This window comes from Rhinopithecus roxellana, chromosome 8 (assembly GCF_007565055.1).
Source record: "Rhinopithecus roxellana isolate Shanxi Qingling chromosome 8, ASM756505v1, whole genome shotgun sequence".
NCBI lineage: Eukaryota > Metazoa > Chordata > Mammalia > Primates > Cercopithecidae > Rhinopithecus > Rhinopithecus roxellana.
Window position 1 is genome coordinate 88650970 of NC_044556.1, and position 19507 is coordinate 88670476.

At 40.7% G+C, this 19507-nt stretch overlaps 1 protein-coding gene across 2 annotated transcripts in view; it reads left to right on the plus strand.

Annotated features, from left to right (window-relative positions):
* DNAH14 (dynein axonemal heavy chain 14) overlaps window positions 1-19507 on the plus strand; it is a 575377-nt gene that overhangs the window by 547237 nt on the left and 8633 nt on the right. The window contains exons 79-83 of one of the 2 annotated variants that reach the window (XM_030936505.1): window positions 373-572; window positions 3289-3452; window positions 10295-10491; window positions 17334-17446; window positions 18862-19001. In XM_030936505.1, the coding sequence (XP_030792365.1) occupies window positions 373-572; window positions 3289-3452; window positions 10295-10491; window positions 17334-17446; window positions 18862-19001 (814 nt within the window). The remainder of the gene's footprint in view (window positions 1-372; window positions 573-3288; window positions 3453-10294; window positions 10492-17333; window positions 17447-18861; window positions 19002-19507) is intronic. The other variant, XM_030936506.1, reaches the window with a different exon arrangement.

Below are 19507 nucleotides of genomic sequence, written 5' to 3' on the forward strand. Positions count from 1 at the left end.
ATTCTCACATTCCTTCTATAGCTTTTACAAAAGTAAAATGATTTGTTCAAGCCTTAATTGCATTCATTATCTATGGGTGGTCAGAATCACCCTCACCTTTAAAGTGTTTTTTTTTTCTTTCTCTCTTTTCCCAACAAGAAAGTTATACATGCATATCATATGCACATTACAATACAGTAGTCCCAGATGTTGCTTTTTACAGTGTCTAAAATATACAACATGCAATAAGAAAGCCTTCGGTATAAAATTTCATGGGAAAATATTGTCTTCAAGCATTACTGAAAGTAGATATCTTATTCTGGCAAAAACTAACAAAGTGTTCAGAAGTAGCAGGATTGAAGAAAAAAGCTAACAAAATGGTTAAATTTTCAGATATGTCAACCAGTTCCAGGATCTGCAAGCATAAAGGACTACATACACATTATCCAGTCCTTACCTGATGATGACCCTCCCGAGGTCTTAGGAATACACCCAGAGGCCATCAGGAGCTGCTGGGAGACCCAAGGCGAAGAGTTTATTGAAAATCTGATTGCCATGCAACCAAAAACTACCACCGCCAACCTCATGATCAGGTAAGAACTCGCTAAGAAAAACTGTTGGTCAAAAATTATCAGGCTGGGTCTGGCAGCTCACGCCTGTAATCCCAGCACCTTGGGAGGCTGAGATGGAAAGATTGCTTGAGCTCAGGAGTTCCAGACCAGCCTGAGCAACATGGAGAAACCCCGTCTCTACAAATAATACAAAAATTAGCCGAGTGTAGTGGTGAGCACCTGTAGTCCCAGAACTTGGGAGGCTGAGACCCTGTCTCAAAAAAAAATTCATTTGAAGAGATATGTAGAAAAGTATAGTCTACATGGTAAAGAAACTAAATTCTACTTCAATTAGTTCCTTACGTATTTAAGTTCTAATTTTTCAATTTGTATGTCTAACAAATTTTAACACTTTTAAAAGATATTTGAATGTTTGCTCCCATTTATAAACTTAAACATTTTCAAATATATTAATATTCATTATAAAGTTAATGTACTTTAATTTGTCTGCCAGACCTTCTCAAATCTTTGAGCAACTTTTATAAATCTAATAATCAAATAAATGTGGTGAATCTTAAATTCTCTTATTCCCTAATATTATATATCTATCTAATGAGATTTCAACCTAAAATCATAAATCAGTTTCTCAATTATCTCTTTTAATTGGGGTCACAAGACTGACCCCAATCTAACACAAGGTATTACGAGGCCCAATTCTCTTAAACATTACAAATATTTAAGATACCAACATATTATAAGGAAATGCTTCTAATAAACATACTAGATATGTTTATTAATGTCCCTTTGGTCACTTTGAGAGGCTATAATTATCCCAATCTTGCTGCATTTGCTTATTAGAGACTTGTCTGTGGGACTTAATTCAAAAATCTATCATATTCAATGTAATTTCCTTAGTGGTAGCAAATCTTTGCCCTCTGAAGGTAAGTTTGATTTTTGACACCTTTCGACCTTTTGAATTATTTGAAGCTACCTGGATTGAATTCTATGGAGATAATCAACTTTAAAGTCAAAACAGTGTGATGACAAAGGAGCCATGTGACCTCAGGTGTTCTGTAAACTGGTACCGAAGCAGCACTGTTGGACTAAATACTTAGTGGCAGCTTTAAGGTTATTGCTTATCTTGAAGGACGACATTCATTTGACTGTGAAACCTGGAGTGTTTGTTAAAAAATTAGTCCTGGCCAGGCACGGTAGCTCACACCTGTAATCCCAGCACTTTGCAAGGCCAAGATAGGTGGATCATGAGGTCAGGAGTTCAAGATAAGCCTGGCCAAGATGGTGAAACCCCGTCTCTACTAAAAATACAAAAAATTAGCCGGCGTGGTGGTGGGCACCTATAATCCCAGCTACTCGGGGACTGAGGCAGAGAATTGCTTGAACCCGGGAGGCGGAGATTGCTGTGAGCCGAGATTGCACCACTGCACTCCAGCCGGGGCGACAGAGCAAAACTCCGTCTCAAAAGAAAAGAAAAGGAAAAGAAAAATCAGTCCCTGCTAGTAAACAGAGCAACAGAGAGAGGGAACTCAAAAGAGATGTGCCCCATTTCCTACTCATCCACTAACTAAGGAGGTCCTCCCACTTCCCTGGGCCCTGGTTTCATCATCTTTAAAAGGGTTCCAAAGAGCTCTTCCAGCTCTAGTGTTTAGTGGTTTTGTGTAGTATTGCAGCCTCACCTAGGCCTGGACACACACTCCCCCGTCACCACCCACGGACTGTGTGATTAAGAAGCCCTACATGTCAACACAGGAATGGAGCAAGCAGTGGAATTCTCCATGCAGCTGCTTCAGCATGCTCTGTTTAGTTGCCTCCTCTTTTTCATTGTTTTGCAGATGCATTCAGATGATTATTTTACAAAGAAATCCTAAAAAAGCTTTTATAATACATATTTCCTTGCAAATGTCTAAAATACATTGAACAGTTTCTCGTCTGTAAAATGAATTTCATAGTCTAACTAAACCATAGTATAGTTTTGAGGTTCTGTGAAGATACGTTTATCTTCAGATGGAATTTAAGCAGAGGGCCCTCTAATATTAGATGGATCTGTAGCTTGTTATTCTCTTGATTTCTTTTATTTTCCTTTCCTTTTCTTTCTTTTTTTTTTTTTTTTTTTTTTTTTTTTTTTTTGAGATAGAGTCTTGCTCTGTCACGCAGGCTGGAGTGCAGTGGCACGACCTCGGCTCATTGCAACCTCCGCCTCCTGGGTTCAAATGATTCTTAACGCCTCAGCATCCTGAGTAGCTCGGACTACAGGTGCCCACCATGCCTGGCTAATTTTCGTATTTTTAGTACAGACAGGGTTTTACCATGTTGGCCAGGCTGGTCTCAAACTCCTGACCTCAAGTGATCTGCCTGCCTCGGCCTCCCAAAATGCAGGTATTACAGGCATGAGCCACTGCGCCCGGCCAATTTTTATTTTTTTAATTGACATAATAATTGTACATATTTCTGGGGTACATAGTGATGTTTCAATACATACAATATATAGTGATCACATCAGGGCAATTCACATGTCCATCATCTCAAACATTTATCCTTTGTGTTGGGAACTTTCAGTATCCTCTCTTCTAGCTAGTTGAAGATGTATAATCTATTTTTGTTAACTATAGTCATCCTACAGTGGTATAGAACACTAAACTTATCCCTCCTGTCTACCAGTAATCTTGAATCCTTTAACAAATCTCTCCCCATCTCCCCCTTCCTGTTCTGTGTCTCATTCTTTTCTTGGTTTCTTTTGCAGACCTGAGCAGAGTAAGGATGAACTGGTGATGGAAATTCTATCCGACTTGCTAAAGCGGCTGCCACTGACAGTGGAGAAAGAAGAAAGTGCTGTTGGAACTCCAAGCACATTGAAGAGCATGATGTCAAGCTCCATTTGGGAGTCTCTTTCTAAAAATCTCGAAGGTGAGCATGAGACAGGAGTAAGGCATCAGGAGTAAGGTAAACTTACTCTGGCATCAGGAGTAAGGTAAAGATAGGACAAAAAGTCCATAGAAATGAAAAGACTGAGATAAGATGGAAAATTCAGTCTCTGCCTCCTCTCTCCAAGTTGAAAAACAGAGAGCACAGAAGAAAGTCATGCTTTAGTTTGGGGGTGGGTAGCATGTGGCACTGAAATCAAAAGTGAAGAAATAATAAGTGTAGCAAACCAGAAAGCAGCAACTCCGCTTGGGAGATTCTCAAGAGCTCTTAGGTGCCTGGTCTCTCTGCCTATCTGCCTTCTGGAACAACAGAGGTTTAGATGGACCTTCTGCTGAAAGACCACTTGACTCAGAAGCTAAGGGGAATCAGGGCAGGCCCAGGAAGACAGAGGAAGCCTCATTGCCCAGAGATGGCTCCAAACCCAGCTCTAAGGGGCTAAATTGCTGGACTATGATAATTTTCCCAGTTAAATTTTTTTTTCTTTTTTTTTTTTTTTTATTATACTTTAAGTTCTAGGGTACATGTCCATAACGTTCAGGTTTGTTACATATGTATACTTATGCCATGTTGGTGTGCTGCACCCATCAACTCGTCAGCACCCATCAATTCATCATTTATATCATGTATAACTCCCCAATGCAATCCCTCCCTCCTCCCCCCTCCCCATGATAGGCCCCAGTGGGTGATGATCCCCTTCCCGAGTCCAAGTGATCTCATTGTTCAGTTCCCACCTATGAGTGAGAACATGCGGTGTTTGGTTTTCTCTTCTTGTGATAGTTTGCTAAGAATGATGGTTTCCAGCTGCATCCATGTCCCTACAAAGGACGCAAACTCATCCTTTTTTATGGCTGCATAGTATTCCATGGTGTATATGTGCCACATTTTCTTAATCCAGTCTGTCACAGATGGACATTTGGGTTGATTCCAAGTCTTTGCTATTGTGAATAGTGCCGCAATAAACATACGTGTGCATGTGTCTTTGTAGTAGAATAATTTATAATCCTTTGGGTATATACCCAGTAGTGGGATGGCTGGGTCATATGGTACATCTAGTTCTAGATCCTTGAGGAATTGCCATACTGTTTTCCATAATGGTTGAACTAGTTTACAATCCAACCAACAGTGTAAAAGCATTCCTATTTCTCCACATCCTCTCCAACACCTGTTGTTTCCTGACTTCTTAATGATTGCCATTCTAACTGCTGTGAGATGGTATCTCATTGTGGTTTTGATTTGCATTTCTCTGATGGCGAGTGATGATGAGCATTTTTTCATGTGTCTGTTGGCTGTATGAATGTCTTCTTTTGAGAAATGTCTGTTCATATCCTTTGCCCACTTTTTGATGGGGTTGTTTGCTTTTTTCTTGTATATTTGTTTGAGTTCTTTGTAGATTCTGGATATTAGCCCTTTGTCAGATGAGTAGGTTGCAAAAATTTTCTCCCATTCTGTAGGTTGCCTGTTCACTCTGATGGTAGTTTCTTTTGCTGTGCAAAAGCTCTTTAGTTTAATTAGATCCCATTTGTCAATTTTGGCTTTTGCTGCTGTTGCTTTTGGTGTTTTAGACATGAAGTCCTTGCCCATGCCTATGTCCTGAATGGTACTACCTAGATTTTCTTCTAGGGTTTTGATGGTATTAGGTCTAACATTTAAGTCTCTAATCCATCTTGAATTAATCTTCGTATAAGGGGTAAGGAAAGGATCCAGTTTCAGCTTTCTACTTATGGCTAGCCAATTTTCCCAGCACCATTTATTAAATAGGGAATCCTTTCCCCATTTCTTGTTTCTCTCAGGTTTGTCAAAGATCAGATGGCTGTAGATGTGTGGTATTATTTCTGAGGACTCTGTTCTGTTCCATTGGTCTAGATCTCTCTTTTGGTACCAGTACCATGCTGTTTTGGTTACTGTAGCCTTGTAGTATACTTTGAAGTCAGGTAGCGTGACGCCTCCAGCTTTGTCCTTTTGACTTAGGATTGTCTTGGCAATGTGGGCTCTTTTTTGGTTCCATATGAACTTTAAAGCAGTTTTTTCCAATTCTGTGAAGAAACTCATTGGTAGCTTGATGGGGATGGCATTGAATCTATAAATAACCTTGGGCAGTATGGCCATTTTCACAATATTGATTCTTCCTATCCATGAGCATGGTATGTTCTTCCATTTGTTTGTGTCCTCTTTTATTTCACTGAGCAGTGGTTTGTAGTTCTCCTTGAAGAGGTCCTTTACATCCCTTGTAAGCTGGATTCCTAGGTATTTTATTCTCTTTGAAGCAATTGTGAATGGAAGTTCATTCCTGATTTGGCTCTCTGCTTGTCTGTTACTGGTGTATAAGAATGCTTGTGATTTTTGCACATTAATTTTGTATCCTCAGACTTTGCTGAAGTTGCTTATCAGCTTAAGGAGATTTTGGGCTGAGACAATGGGGTTTTCTAAATATACTATCATGTCATCTGCAAACAGGGACAATTTGACTTCTTCTTTTCCTAACTGGATACCCTTGATTTCTTTCTCTTGCCTGATTGCCCTAGCCAGAACTTCCAACACTATGTTGAATAGGAGCGGTGAGAGAGGGCATCCCTGTCTTGTGCCAGTTTTCAAAGGGAATTTTTCCAGTTTTTGCCCATTCAGAATGATATTAGCTGTGGGTTTGTCATAAATAGCTCTTATCATTTTGAGGTACGTTCCATCAATACCGAATTTATTGAGTGTTTTTAGCATGAAGGGCTGTTGAATTTTGTCAAAAGCCTTTTCTGCATCTATTGAGATAATCATGTGGTTCTTGTCTTTGGTTCTGTTTATATGCTGGATTACATTTATTGATCTGCGAATGTTGAACCAGCCTTGCGTCGCGGGGATGAAGCCCACTTGATCATGGTGGATAAGCTTTTGATGTGCTGCTGAATCCGGTTTGCCAGTATTTTATTGAGAATTTTTGCATCGATGTTCATCAGGGATATTGGTCTAAAATTCTCTTTTTTTGTTGTGTCTCTGCCAGGCTTTGGTATCAGGATGATGTTGGCCTCATAAAATGAGTTAGGGAGGATTCCCTCTTTTTCTATTGATTGGAATAGTTTCAGAAGGAATGGTACCAGCTCCTCCTTGTACCTCTGGTAGAATTCAGCTGTGAATCCATCTGGTCCTGGACTTTTTTTGGTGGGTAGGCTATTAATTGTTGCCTCAATTTCATAGCCTGCTATTGGTCTATTCAGGGATTCAACTTCTTCCTGGTTTAGTCTTGGGAGAGTGTAAGTGTCCAGGAAATTATCCATTTCTTCTAGATTTTCTAGTTGATTTGCGTAGAGGTGTTTATAGTATTCTCTGATGGTTGTTTGTATTTCTGTGGGGTCGGTGGTGATATCCCCTTTATCATTTTTCATTGTGTCTATTTGATTCCTCTCTCTTTTCTTCTTCATTAGTCTTGCTAGCGGTCTGTCAATTTTGTTGATCTTTTCAAAAAACCAACTCCTGGATTCATCGATTTTTTGGAGGGTTTTTTGTGTCTCTATCTCCTTCAGTTCTTCTCTGATCTTAGTTATTTCTTGCCTTCTGCTAGCTTTTGAATGTGTTTGCTCTTGCCTCTCTAGTTCTTTTAATTGTGATGTTAGAGTGTCAATTTTAGATCTTTCCAGCTTTCTCTTGTGGGCATTTAGTGCTCTAAATTTCCCTCTACACACTGCTTTAAATGTGTCCCAGAGATTCTGGTATGTTGTATCTTTGTTCTCATTGGTTTCAAAGAACATCTTTATTTCTGCTTTCATTTCGTTATGTACCCAGTAGTCATTCAGGAGCAGGTTGTTCAGTTGCCATGTAGTTGAGCGGTTTTAATTGAGTTTCTTAGTCCTGAGTTCTAGTTTGATTGCACTGTGGTCTGAGAGACAGTTTGTTATAATTTCTGTTCTTTTACATTTGCTGAGGAGTTGTTTACTTCCAATTATGTGGTCAATTTTGGAATAAGTGTGATGTGGTGCTGAGAAGAATGTATATTCTGTTGATTTGGGGTGGAGAGTTCTATAGATGTCTATTAGGTCCGCTTGGTGCAGAGATGAGTTCAATTCCTGGATATCCTTGTTAACTTTCTGTCTCGTTGATCTGTCTAATGTTGACAGTGGAGTGTTGAAGTCTCCCATTATTATTGTATGGGAGTCTAAGTCTCTTTGTAAGTCTCTAAGGACTTGCTTTATGAATCTGGGTGCTCCTGTACTGGGTGCATATATATTTAGGAGAGTTAGCTCTTCCTGTTGAATTGATCCCTTTACCATTATGTAATGGCCTTCTTTGTCTCTTTTGATCTTTGATGGTTTAAAGTCTGTTTTATCAGAGACTAGGATTGCAACCCCTGCTTTTTTTTGTTTTCCATTTGCTTGGTAGATATTCCTCCATCCCTTTATTTTGAGCCTATGTATGTCTCTGCATGTGAGATGGGTCTCCTGAATACAGCAGACTGATGGGTCTTGACTCTTTATCCAGTTTGCCAGTCTGTGTCTTTTAATTGGAGCATTTAGTCCATTTACATTTAAGGTTAATATTGTTATGTGTGAACTTGATCCTGTCATTATGATATTAACTGGTTATTTTGCTCGTTAGTTGATCCAGTTTCTTCCTAGCCTCGATGGTCTTTACATTTTGGCATGTTTTTGCAATGGCTGGTACCAGTTGTTCCTTTCCATGTTTAGGGCTTCCTTCAGGGTCTCTTGTAAGGCAGGCCTGGTGGTGACAAAATCTCTAAGCATTTGCTTATCTGTAAAGGATTTTATTTCTCCTTCACTTATGAAACTTAGTTTGGCTGGATATGAAATTCTGGGTTGAAAATTCTTTTCTTTAAGAACGTTGAATATTGGCCCCCACTCTCTTCTGGCTTGGAGAGTTTCTGCCGAGAGATCTGCTGTTAGTCTGATGGGCTTCCCTTTGTGGGTAACCCGACCTTTCTCTCTGGCTGCCCTTAAGATTTTTTCCTTCATTTCAACTTTGGTGAATCTGGCAATTATGTGTCTTGGAGTTGCTCTTCTGGAAGAGTATCTTTGTGGCGTTCTCTGTATTTCCTGAATGTGAATGTTGGCCTGCCCTACTAGGTTGGGGAAGTTCTCCTGGATGATATCCTGAAGAGTGTTTTCCAACTTGGTTCCATTTTCCCCCTCACTTTCAGGCACCCCAATCAGACGTAGATTTGGTCTTTTTACATAATCCCATACTTCTTGCAGGTTTTGTTCATTTCTTTTTCTTCTTTTTTCTTTTGGTTTCTCTTCTCGCTTCATTTCATTCATTTGATCCTCAATCGCTGGTATTCTTTCTTCCAGTTGATCGAGTCGGTTACTGAAGCTTGTGCATTTGTCACATATTTCTCGTGTCATGGTTTTCATCTCTGTCATTTCGTTTATGATCTTCTCTGCATTAATTAGTCTAGCTGTCAATTCTTCCACTCTTTTTTCAAGATTTTTAGTTTCTTTGCGCTGGGTACGTAATTCTTCCTTTAGCTCTGAGAAGTTTGATGGACTGAAGCCTTCTTCTCTCATCTCGTCAAAGTCATTCTCTGACCAGCTTTGATCCGTTGCTGGCGATGGGCTGCACTCCTTTGCAGGGGGAGATGCGCTCTTATTTTTTGAATTTCCAGCTTTTCTGCCCTGCTTTTACCCCATCTTTGTGGTTTTATCTGTCTCTGGTCTTTGATGATGGTGACGTACTGATGGGGTTTTGGTATAGGTGTCCTTCCTGTTTGATAGTTTTCCTTCTGACAGTCCGAAGGACTGTCTGTTGGTCTGTTGGAGATTGCTTGAGGTCCACTCCAGACCCTGTTTGCCTGTGTATCAGCAGCAGAGGTTGCCGAAGATAGAATATTGCTGAACAGCGAGTGTACCTGTCTGATTCTTCCTTTGGAAGTTTCCTCTCAGGGGTGTACTCCACCCTGTGAGGTGTGGGGTGTCAGACTGCCCCTAGTGGGGGATGTCTCCCAGCTAGGCTACTCAGGGGTCAGGGACCCACCTGAGCAGGCAGTCTGTCCGTTTTCAGATCTCAACCTCCGCGTTGGGAGATCCACGGCTCTCCCCAAAGCTGTCAGACAGAGTTGTTCGCATCTGCACCGGCCCCCGCTGCTTCCCCTGTTGGTCTTCAGCTGTGCACTGTCCCCAGAGGTGGAGACTACAGAGACAGGCAGGCTTCCTTGAGCTGCTGTGAGCTCCACCCAGTTCGAGCTTCCCAGCGGCTTTGTTTACCTACTTAAGCCTCAGCGATGGCGGGCCCCCCCCCCCAGTTAAATTTTAATACCGATATTTTATTTAGTTTATTTGGAAGTTTATTTGGGAACCAAATATTGAGCAATAGTCTATCAAAACAGTATTATTGTTGAGTCTCAATCAAAGGTCGGCAAATTAGGACTCACAGGCCAAGTCCAGCCCAGCATTTGTTTTTGTACAGCCTGTGAACTAAAATGGCTTTTGCATTTTTTTAATGGTTGAAAAAAATCAAAAGAAGAAATATAGTTTGTGACACATAAATGTTATGTGAAATTCAAATTTGAGTGCCCATAAATAAAACTTATTGGAACACAGCCACACTTATGACATATTGTCTATGCATCCACACATAGTAGATAGTGTGGCTATACCAGTATATAGTGTGGCCGCACTCACACCGCAAGGGGAGAGTCGAGTAGCTTTCAGAGGTGATGTGGTCCCCATACCCTAAAATGTTTGCTATCTGACCTTCTACAGAAAACATTTATCAACCCCTGGTCAAGAAACATGAAATTCCCTTAACTTTCAAAGCCTAAGTCTCTCCATGTAAAGCCTCTTTTTAATCTATAAAATATCAAAATTTTATCTCTTTTTAAAATCCAGATCACGACCGCCTTATCCATTGTGTCTTACTAACCTTTTTGAAGCAAGAAATTAAACGATTTGATAAGTTATTATTTGTCATACATAAATCTTTAAAAGATCTTCAACTTGCTATAAAAGGAGAGATCATCCTCACCCAAGAATTGGAGGAAATACTTAACTCTTTTCTTAATATGAGAGTGCCTAAATTGTGGCAGGTAAGCAATTATTATTATTTCCTATTTTCTTGCTTGCTTGAAATAAATGTCCAAGCTCAAGGGAATGGTGAAGTTAAATGGTGCATCTGTGTGATGAAATATGTAACTCTTAAAAGATGCTGACGTACTTTTTCATATTTTCACATCTCTGAAGTTGGAATGCCTCTTAACAGTCACTGTTAGCCACAGGCGGCACCGTCATGTAGTTCTCATTCTCTGTGTGTGTGAACTATGTATCATGGCAGTTCATGTCGAAGTAGATGTACTCTTGGTATTACTATAAGTGTTAGGTTTCATTGCTTTTAAAATAGAAACAAAGCTGAACAAAATGATGAAGAAATTACTGGGTCGTGGTCTTAAACAGAAGACCAAATTGTAAAAACACAAAATTTATTAGACCAGAAATTATAAGCCATAGAAGATCTGGCAGCACAGAGTAGGAAATTAACAAGCTTGATGTTGGACACAAACACTATTTCTCCAGAAATGAACTTCTCCCCTTAGGATTAGCAATGGCCTTTTCCAGAACCCTGAATCCTATACCAGATTAAAAACCTGTGTAGACATGTGAAAAGATGTTCAACATCATTTGCTTTTGGGGAAATGCAAATCAAAGCTGCAATGAGATACGACTTCACACCTACTAAGATGGAGATAATTAAAAATACACAAAAACAAGCATTGGGAGAAATTGGAACCCTCATGCATCACTCATGGGAATGAAAAATGGTACATCTACTTTGGAAATAGTCCAGTAGTTCCTCAAAAAGTTAAACAGATTTACCATTTAGCCCAGCAATTTCACTCCTAGGAATATACTCAAGAGAAATTAAAATACAAATCCAGGTTGGGCATGGGACCTCATGCTTGTAATCCCAGCACTCTGGAAGGCCAAGGTGGTGAATCACCTGAGGTCAGGAGTTCGAGACCAGCCTGGCCAACATGGTGAAACCCGTCTCTACTAAAAATAATAATAATAATAATAATAATAATAATAATAATAAATGGCCAGGCATGGTGGTGGGTCCCTGTAATCTCAGTTACTTGTGAGGCTAAGGGAGGAGAATTGCTTGAACCCAGAAGGCAGAGGTTGGAGTGAACCAAGATCATGCCATTGCACTCCAGCCTGGGCAACAGAGGGAGACTCCATCTCAAAAAATGAATAAATAAATAAATAAATAAAGTCCACACAAAAACTTGCACATGAATGTTCATGGCAGCGTTATTTATAATACCCAAAAGGTGAAAACAATTCAAATGTCCATTGTCTGATGAATGGATAAAATACGATATGTCCCTGTAATGAAATATTATTCAGCCAGCAAAACGAATGAAGTACTGACACAGGCTACCATATGGATAAAACAGTAGTTCTTCTGTGCTAAGTGTAAGAAGACCATCACAAAAGACCATATATTATATGATTTCATTTACAGGAAATATCCAGAATAGACAAATCCATAGTGACAGAAAGTAGATTATTGGTTGCCTCAGTTTGCGGGTGACAGAGAATTGGAGAATGGATGCTGAGAGGGTTTTCTTTTGGAGTCATGAAAACGTTCTACAATTGACTACAGTGGTAGTTGCACAACTCAGTGACTATACGAAAAACCATTAACTTGTACACTGTTGTACCCTTTAAATAAGTAAGTTGTATGGCATATGAGTTACACCTCAATGAAGTTATTTAAAAACCTGAGAGAAAACATGAAGACAGACAAGAGGAAACAATAACAATTATAATTCTTTAAAACTGAATATAAGCTGTGATGAAAAATTGAGATGTAGAGACACATCCAAAATCACAGGACTTCAGAGCTTAAAAGGCTCTTAGGGAATCCCCACTCCAATGACCTTATTTTACAGATATGGAAACTAAAAAGCAGAGAGGCCTTATTACATTCTTAGCAAGCCCCATGGTGAAACAGCTAGGACTCTACAAGTGCAAAGTAAGGCTGAAAGAACACTGCTGAGTTTGTACACTCTAAGTACAGTCACATGTGGCTGAGACCATTGCTCACTTGACAGAGTGACAAGAGGTAAGATGAGTCAGGTAGAAATGTCCGGCTTGGGCAAATGGGTAGGAACTAGTGCATTCAGAGACAGGGTGAGCAGAAAGACGTGCTGTGTGAGGGAAAGATGAAGAAATCCTATTTTGGACATGGAAAGTGTGAGGAGCTAGAGGGGCTCTCAAGTGGAGCTATTGAAAAGCAACGGGACTGATCTTAGTTATTTCTTGCCTTCTGCTAGCTTTTGAATGTGTTTGCCCTTGCTTCTCTAGTTCTTTTAATTGTGATGTTAGGGTGCCAATTTTAGATCTTTCCTGCTTTCTCTTGTGGACATTTAGTGCTATAAATTTCACTCTACACACTGCTTTAAATGTGTCCCAGAGATTCTGATATGTTGTGTCTTTGTTCTCATTGGTTTCAAAGAACATCTTTATTTCTGCCTTCATTTCTTTATGTACCCAGTAGTCATTCAGGAGCAGGTTGTTCAGTTTCCATGTAGTTGAGCTGTTTTGAGTGAGTTTCTTAATCCTGAGTTCTAGTTTGGTTGCACTGTGGTCTGAGAGACAGTTTGTTATAATTTCTGTTCTTGTACATTTGCTGAGGAGTGCTTTACTTCCAACTATGTGGTCAATTTTGGAATAAGTGCGATGTGGTGCTGAGAAGAATGTATATTCTGTTGATTTGGGGTGGAGAGTTCTGTAGATGTCTATTAGGTCTGCTTGGTGCAGTGCTGAGGTCAACTCCTGGGTATCCTTGTTAACTTTCTGTCTCATTGATCTGTCTAATGTTGACAGTGGAGTGTTAAAGTCTCCCATTACTATTGTGTGGGAACTAAGATCAGAGCAGAACTGAAGGAGATAGAGACACAAAAAACCCTTCAAAAAATCAATGAATCCAGGAGCTGGTTTTTTGAAAAGATCAACAAAATCGATAGACTACTAGCAAGACTACTAAAGAAGAAAAGAGAGAAGAATCAAATACATACAATAAAAAATAATAAAGGGGACATCACCACTGATCCCACAGAAATACAAACTACCATCAGAGAATACTATAAACACCTCTATGCAAATAAACTAGAAAATCTAGAAGAAGTGGATACATTCCTGGACACATATACCCTCCCAAGACTAAACCAAGAAGAAGTTGAATCCCTGAATAGACCAATAACTGGTTCTGAAATTGAGTCAATAATTAATAGCCTTCCAACCAAAAGAAGTCCAGGACCAGAGAGATTCACAGCCGAATCCTACCAGAGGTACAAAGAGGAGCTGGTACCATTCCTTCTGAAACTATTCCAATCAATAGAAAAAGAGAGAATGCTCCCTAATTCATTTTATGAGGCCAACATCATCCTAATACTGAAGCCTGGCAGAGACACAACGAAAAAAGAGAATTTTAGACCAATATCCCTGATGAACATCGATGCAAAAATCCTCAGTAAAATACTGGCAAACCGAATCCAGTAGCACATCAAAAAGCTTACCTACCATGATCAAGTGGGCTTCATCCCTGGGATGCAAGACTGGTTCAACATACACAAATCAATAAATGTAATCCATCATGTAAACAGAACCAAAGACAAAAACCACATGATTATCTCAATAGATGCAGAAAAGTCCTTCAACAAAATTCAACAGCCCTTCATGCTAAAAACTCTCAATAAATTCAGTATTGATGGGACGTATCTCAAAATCATAAGAGCTATTTATGACAAACCCACAGCCAATATCATACCGAATGGGCAAAAACTGGAAGCATTCGCTTGGAAAACTGGCACAAGACAGGGATGCCCTCTCTCACCACTCCTATTCAACATAGTCTTGGAAGTTCTGGCCAGGGCAATCAAGCAAGAGAAAGAAATAAAGGGTATTCAGTTAGGAAAAGAGCAAGTCAAATTGTCCCTGTTTGCAGATGACATGATTATATATTTAGAAAACCCCATCATCTCAGCCCAAAATTTTCTTAAGCTCGTAAGCAACTTCAGCAAAGTCTCAGGATACAAAATCAATGTGCAAAAACCACAAGCATTCTTATACACCAGTAACAGACAGAGAGCCAAATCATGAGTGAACTCCCATTCACAATTGCTTCAAAGAGAATAAAATACCTAGGAATCCAACTTACAAGGGATGTGAAGGACCTCTTCAAGGAGAACTACAAACCACTGCTCAACGAAATAAAAGAGGACACAAATGGAAGAACATTCCATGCTCATGGATAGAAAGAATCAATATTGTGAAAATGGCCATACTGCCCAAGGTTATTTATAGATTCAATGCCATCCCCATCAAGCTACCAGTGACTTTCTTCACAGAATTGGAAAAAACTACTTTAAAGTTCATATGGAACCAAAAAAGAACCTGCATTGCCAAGACAATCCTAAGCCAAAAGAACAAAGCTGGAAGCATCATGCTACCTAACTTCAAAGTATACTACAAGGCTACAGTAACCAAAACAGCATGGTACGGGAACCAAAACAGAGATATAGACCAATGGAACAGAATAGAGCCCCCAGAAGTAATACCACACATCCACAACCATCTGATCTTTGACAAACCTGACAAAAACAAGAAATGGGGAAAGGATTCCCTATTTAATAAATGGTGCTGGGAAAACTGGCTAGCCATAAGTAGAAAGCTGAAACTGGATCCCTTCCTTACACCTTACACATTAATAAAAATTAATTCAAGATGGATTAAAGACTTAAATGTTAGATCTAAAACCATAAAAACCCTAGAAGAAAACCTAGGCAATACCATTCAGGCCATAGGCATGGGCAAGGACTTCATGACTGAAACACCAAATGCAATGGCAACAAAACCCAAAATTGACAAATGGGATCTAATTAAACTAAAGAGCTTCTGCACAGCAAAAGAAACTACCATCAGAATGAACAGGCAACCTACAGAATGGGAGAAAATTTTTACAATCTACCCATCTGACAAAGGGCTAATATCCAGAATCTACAAAGAACTTAAACAAATTTACAAGAAAAAATCAAAAACCCCATCAAACAGTGGACAAAGGTTATGAACAGACGCTTCTCAAAAGAAGACATTTATGCAGCCAACAGACACATGAAAAAATGCTCATCATCACTGGCCATCAGAGAAATGCAAATCAAAGCCACAATGAGATACCATCTCACACCAGTTAGAATGGCAATCATTAAAAAGTCAGGAAACAGCAGGTGCTGGAGAGGATGTGGAGAAATAGGAACACTTTTACACTGTTGGTGGGACTGTAAACTAGTTCATCCATTGTGGAAGATAGTGTGGCGATTCCTCAAGGATCTAGAACTAGAAATACGATATGACCCAGGCATCCCATTACTGGGCATATACCCAAAGGATTATAAAGCATGCTGCTGTAATACAAAGACATATGCACACGTATGTTTATTGTGGCACTATTCACAATAGCAAAGTCTTGGAACCAACCCAAATGTCCATCAGTGATATACTGAATTAAAAAATGTGGCACGTATTCACCATGGAATACTATGCAGCCATAAAAAAATGATGAGTTCATGTCCTTTGTAGAGACATGGATGAAGCTGGAAACCATCATTCTGAGCAAACTATTGCAAGGACAGAAAACCAAACACCGCATGTTCATAGGCAGGAATTGAGCAATGAGAACACTTGGACACAGGGTGGGAAACATCACACACTGTGGCCTGTCGTGGGGTGGGGGGAGGGAGGAGGGATAGCATTAGGAAACATAACTAATGTAAATGACGAGTTAAAGGGTACAGCACACCAACATGGCACATGTATACATATGTAACAAACCTGCACATTGTGCACATGTACCCTAGAACTTAAAGTATAATAATAAATAAATAAATGAATAAATAAATAAGAAAAGCAATGGGACAAGAGCACGGGCTGCAAAGCGAGCACTTGGTGTCGCCAACCTAGACAGAGCCATGGATTCAATCTGGGAGAGGGAATATAAAATAGCAAAAGAAGAGGGCTGAAAGGATTCCAGGCAACACCAGCCTGGAGGGAGGGAAGAAGAGGTGCCAATGAATGAGACCTAAAAAGAAGTAGTTGGAGAATTCAAGAGAAAGCCAGGATGGAGTCTAGTCACAGAAGCCTAGGGGAGAAAGCAGGAGGAAGCAATGAGGTCCGTCAAAAGCTGCAGAGGATACAGTGCGGGGAGTGAGGTTTGAATATGGAAAATAGAAGGTTGCTTGTGATTTCTAATGAAGACTCCAGAAGAGGGGACAGTAAATAAAAGGAGAAATAAGCTAGAGGGCTGCAAGGGTCTCCTCCTCCCCACTTGCAACAAACAGGTAGGATTGAGTGTTGGGTGGTTTGTGTAGTTCAGATGGAAGGGAGCGTTAATAAACAGCGCTAGAGAATGGAAAGCTGAATCCACAAGGGTAAGGGCAGAGGCAGCTAGGCTCAGAACTGGAAGGCAAAGGTAGGTAAGGGAGTAGACAGTGGGTGGGATTTATAGAACTTTGTATAGGGGAAGGCCAGGAAGTTGAAATTGCTCATACCTAATAGCATGTGAAGGTAATCTCCCCAGAGAGAAGGAAAGAAGGTGAGAAAATGAAAAGATTTGAGAAGAGTGATAAAAGCCTTCAGCCAGGATGGAAGCTTCCAAGCGTTTTATCCAAAACACTGTTAAGATAATGTTGTTTTGCCCTGGTAATAAGGTTTAGACTTTTCATTATGTGCTTTCAGTTGGAAAATGACATTCTCCTGCCAAGTTATTTCTGCCTGGCACTTGAGTCTATTACCAAGGTTTGCATAAATGTTCCTAATGACCCCAAAGACAAGGAAACAAAATGATGTGACTGTCTTTACATCCCAACAGAAACACGCCTACAGATCATGTAAGCCACTGAGTTCCTGGATTGATGATCTCATCCAGCGACTGAATTTCTTCAATTCTTGGGCCAAAGTGGCTTATACTGCAATACAGCGTCGGTATGGATGAAAGCTGCTTTACATTTCTTCCTCATTTTTGCTTAAAGCCCAAAGGTTTATGATATCATTTCCCATGCCTGGTCTCCTTGGGTTGTCACAGTTACATGTGAATTAAGCAAGGGCGGGATTCCTCTGTTTGAGCTGAGAAAGTGGGGACCTAATAATGTTGAGTCTTGAGTAAACTCCCTCCACTCCAAGAGACAGAGTTATGACTACAACATAGTACATTTCTCTTTCCTAAGAAATGCACAGGGTGAAATGTGAACGGAAATAATTAGTTACGTGTATTTTTTTTTTTTTTTTTTTTTTTTTTTTTGAGACAAGAGTCTCGCTCTATCACCCAGGCTGGAGTGCAGTGGCACAATCTCGGCTCACTGCAACCTCCGCCTCCTGGGTTCAAACGGTTCTTCTACCTCAGCCTCCCTAGTAGCTGGGATTACAGGCACCTGCCACCATGCCCAGCTCATTTTTTGTATTTTTAGTAGTGACGAGGTTTCACCATGTTGGCCAGGCTGGTCAGCCGCTTAGTCCAGTCATTGAAACACTCAACTTTTTAAGTCAGGCTGAGTTCAAATCTTGACTCAGTCACCTATTAATTTCCCCCCATCCCCTCCAAAATCATTCCACTCAGTAGTGGAGTTTTGAACTCCTGACCTCAAGTGATCCGTCTGCCTTGGCCTCCCAAAGTGTAGGGATTACGGGCATGAGCCACCACGCCCGGCCACATGTAATTTTTAAATGTGTTTTTAGTTACAATAAAAATAGCTGGAGAAGCATTAGAGTAGCGACATTTAGCAAGTGCCTCACAGGATATGGAGCATTTCTCTAGGAGCTTTACTCACAGCGGCCCACTCAGTTCTCACAGCAGCCCTGTGATGTGAAGTAGGTGCTATCATTATCATCATCCCCATTTTAGAGATGAGGAAACTGAGTCCAATGACATGAAATGCCCAAGGTTTCACTACTAGAACATGCAAGTATTGAGATTCAAACCCAGAACTGGTTCCAAAGTCTGTGCCAGGCTGCCTCCTATACCGTTTAACTATAAGCGTAGCAGCAGCACTGCAGACATCTGACCCACATTTCTTTATATCCTTTGGGAGAAGTCTGTGCCTCAAAAACAACAAACGAGATTCCGCAAGGCACAGGCAGGATTCCCACTATAATAATGACATCTCTTGTTACCGAAATCTGTGGACTTGCAGCCTTTGTGGTCCCCCTTTTCCCTTATGAGCTTAAAACCATAGCTGGCTTCCATTCAAGGACCTGATAAAAGTCCTGCATTGGGGGAGTTGAAATGAAAATTAAAAGAAGGGCCCTGGGAGGGGAGGGACTGGAGGAAATGGCCCACATCACCCAAAGCTGTGCAATTATTATGACCTTAACCCCCCAACCTGTGGTCTGCCTTCCACTAGGTATATGAGATTTGTCACAATTTGGAAGCAGTCTATTCCATCATCTAGCCAAAAATGCAAACACCCTGAGGAGTCAGAGAACAATTTCCTTGAGGGGTTTCCTTCAAGATACTGGCTGCCAGCTTTCTTCTTTCCACAAGGTGAGCATTAGAACCAAGGTCAGCTCCAGACCTGGCCCAGGCAAGTCTGCACTCAGCCCCTCTGTCACTCACCCTTTCCTCCTCCCCTTTAGGATGACAACACCTGCGCCTCCACAGGTGTCTGGGTCTCTAGTGTGAACTAGAGCAGTCTCTTCTCCCTCCCCACTCACTTCCTTCCCTCACCCCAACCTCCTCACATGCCAAATCCACCCACCCCTATCAGATTTCACCTGCGCCTTGACAGGTCACTGTCTCATCTCTTGGCCATTGCTTCTGTGATGTCAAAGGTCAACACTAGCACCCAGCCCCTCCAAAGGCCATGACAAAGGGGTGGAGATGGGCAGCTTCACAAGACTGACTCTGAGCTTCAGCCATTCATTCATTTATTTCTGTAACAAGACTTGATGACTGAATGTTTGCTGGGGCCTAGGCCCTACCTGCTCAGCACAAACATCAGCAGGGAAGGCAGGGATGTCAGCAGGGAAGGTAGACATGAACCGGAGTGC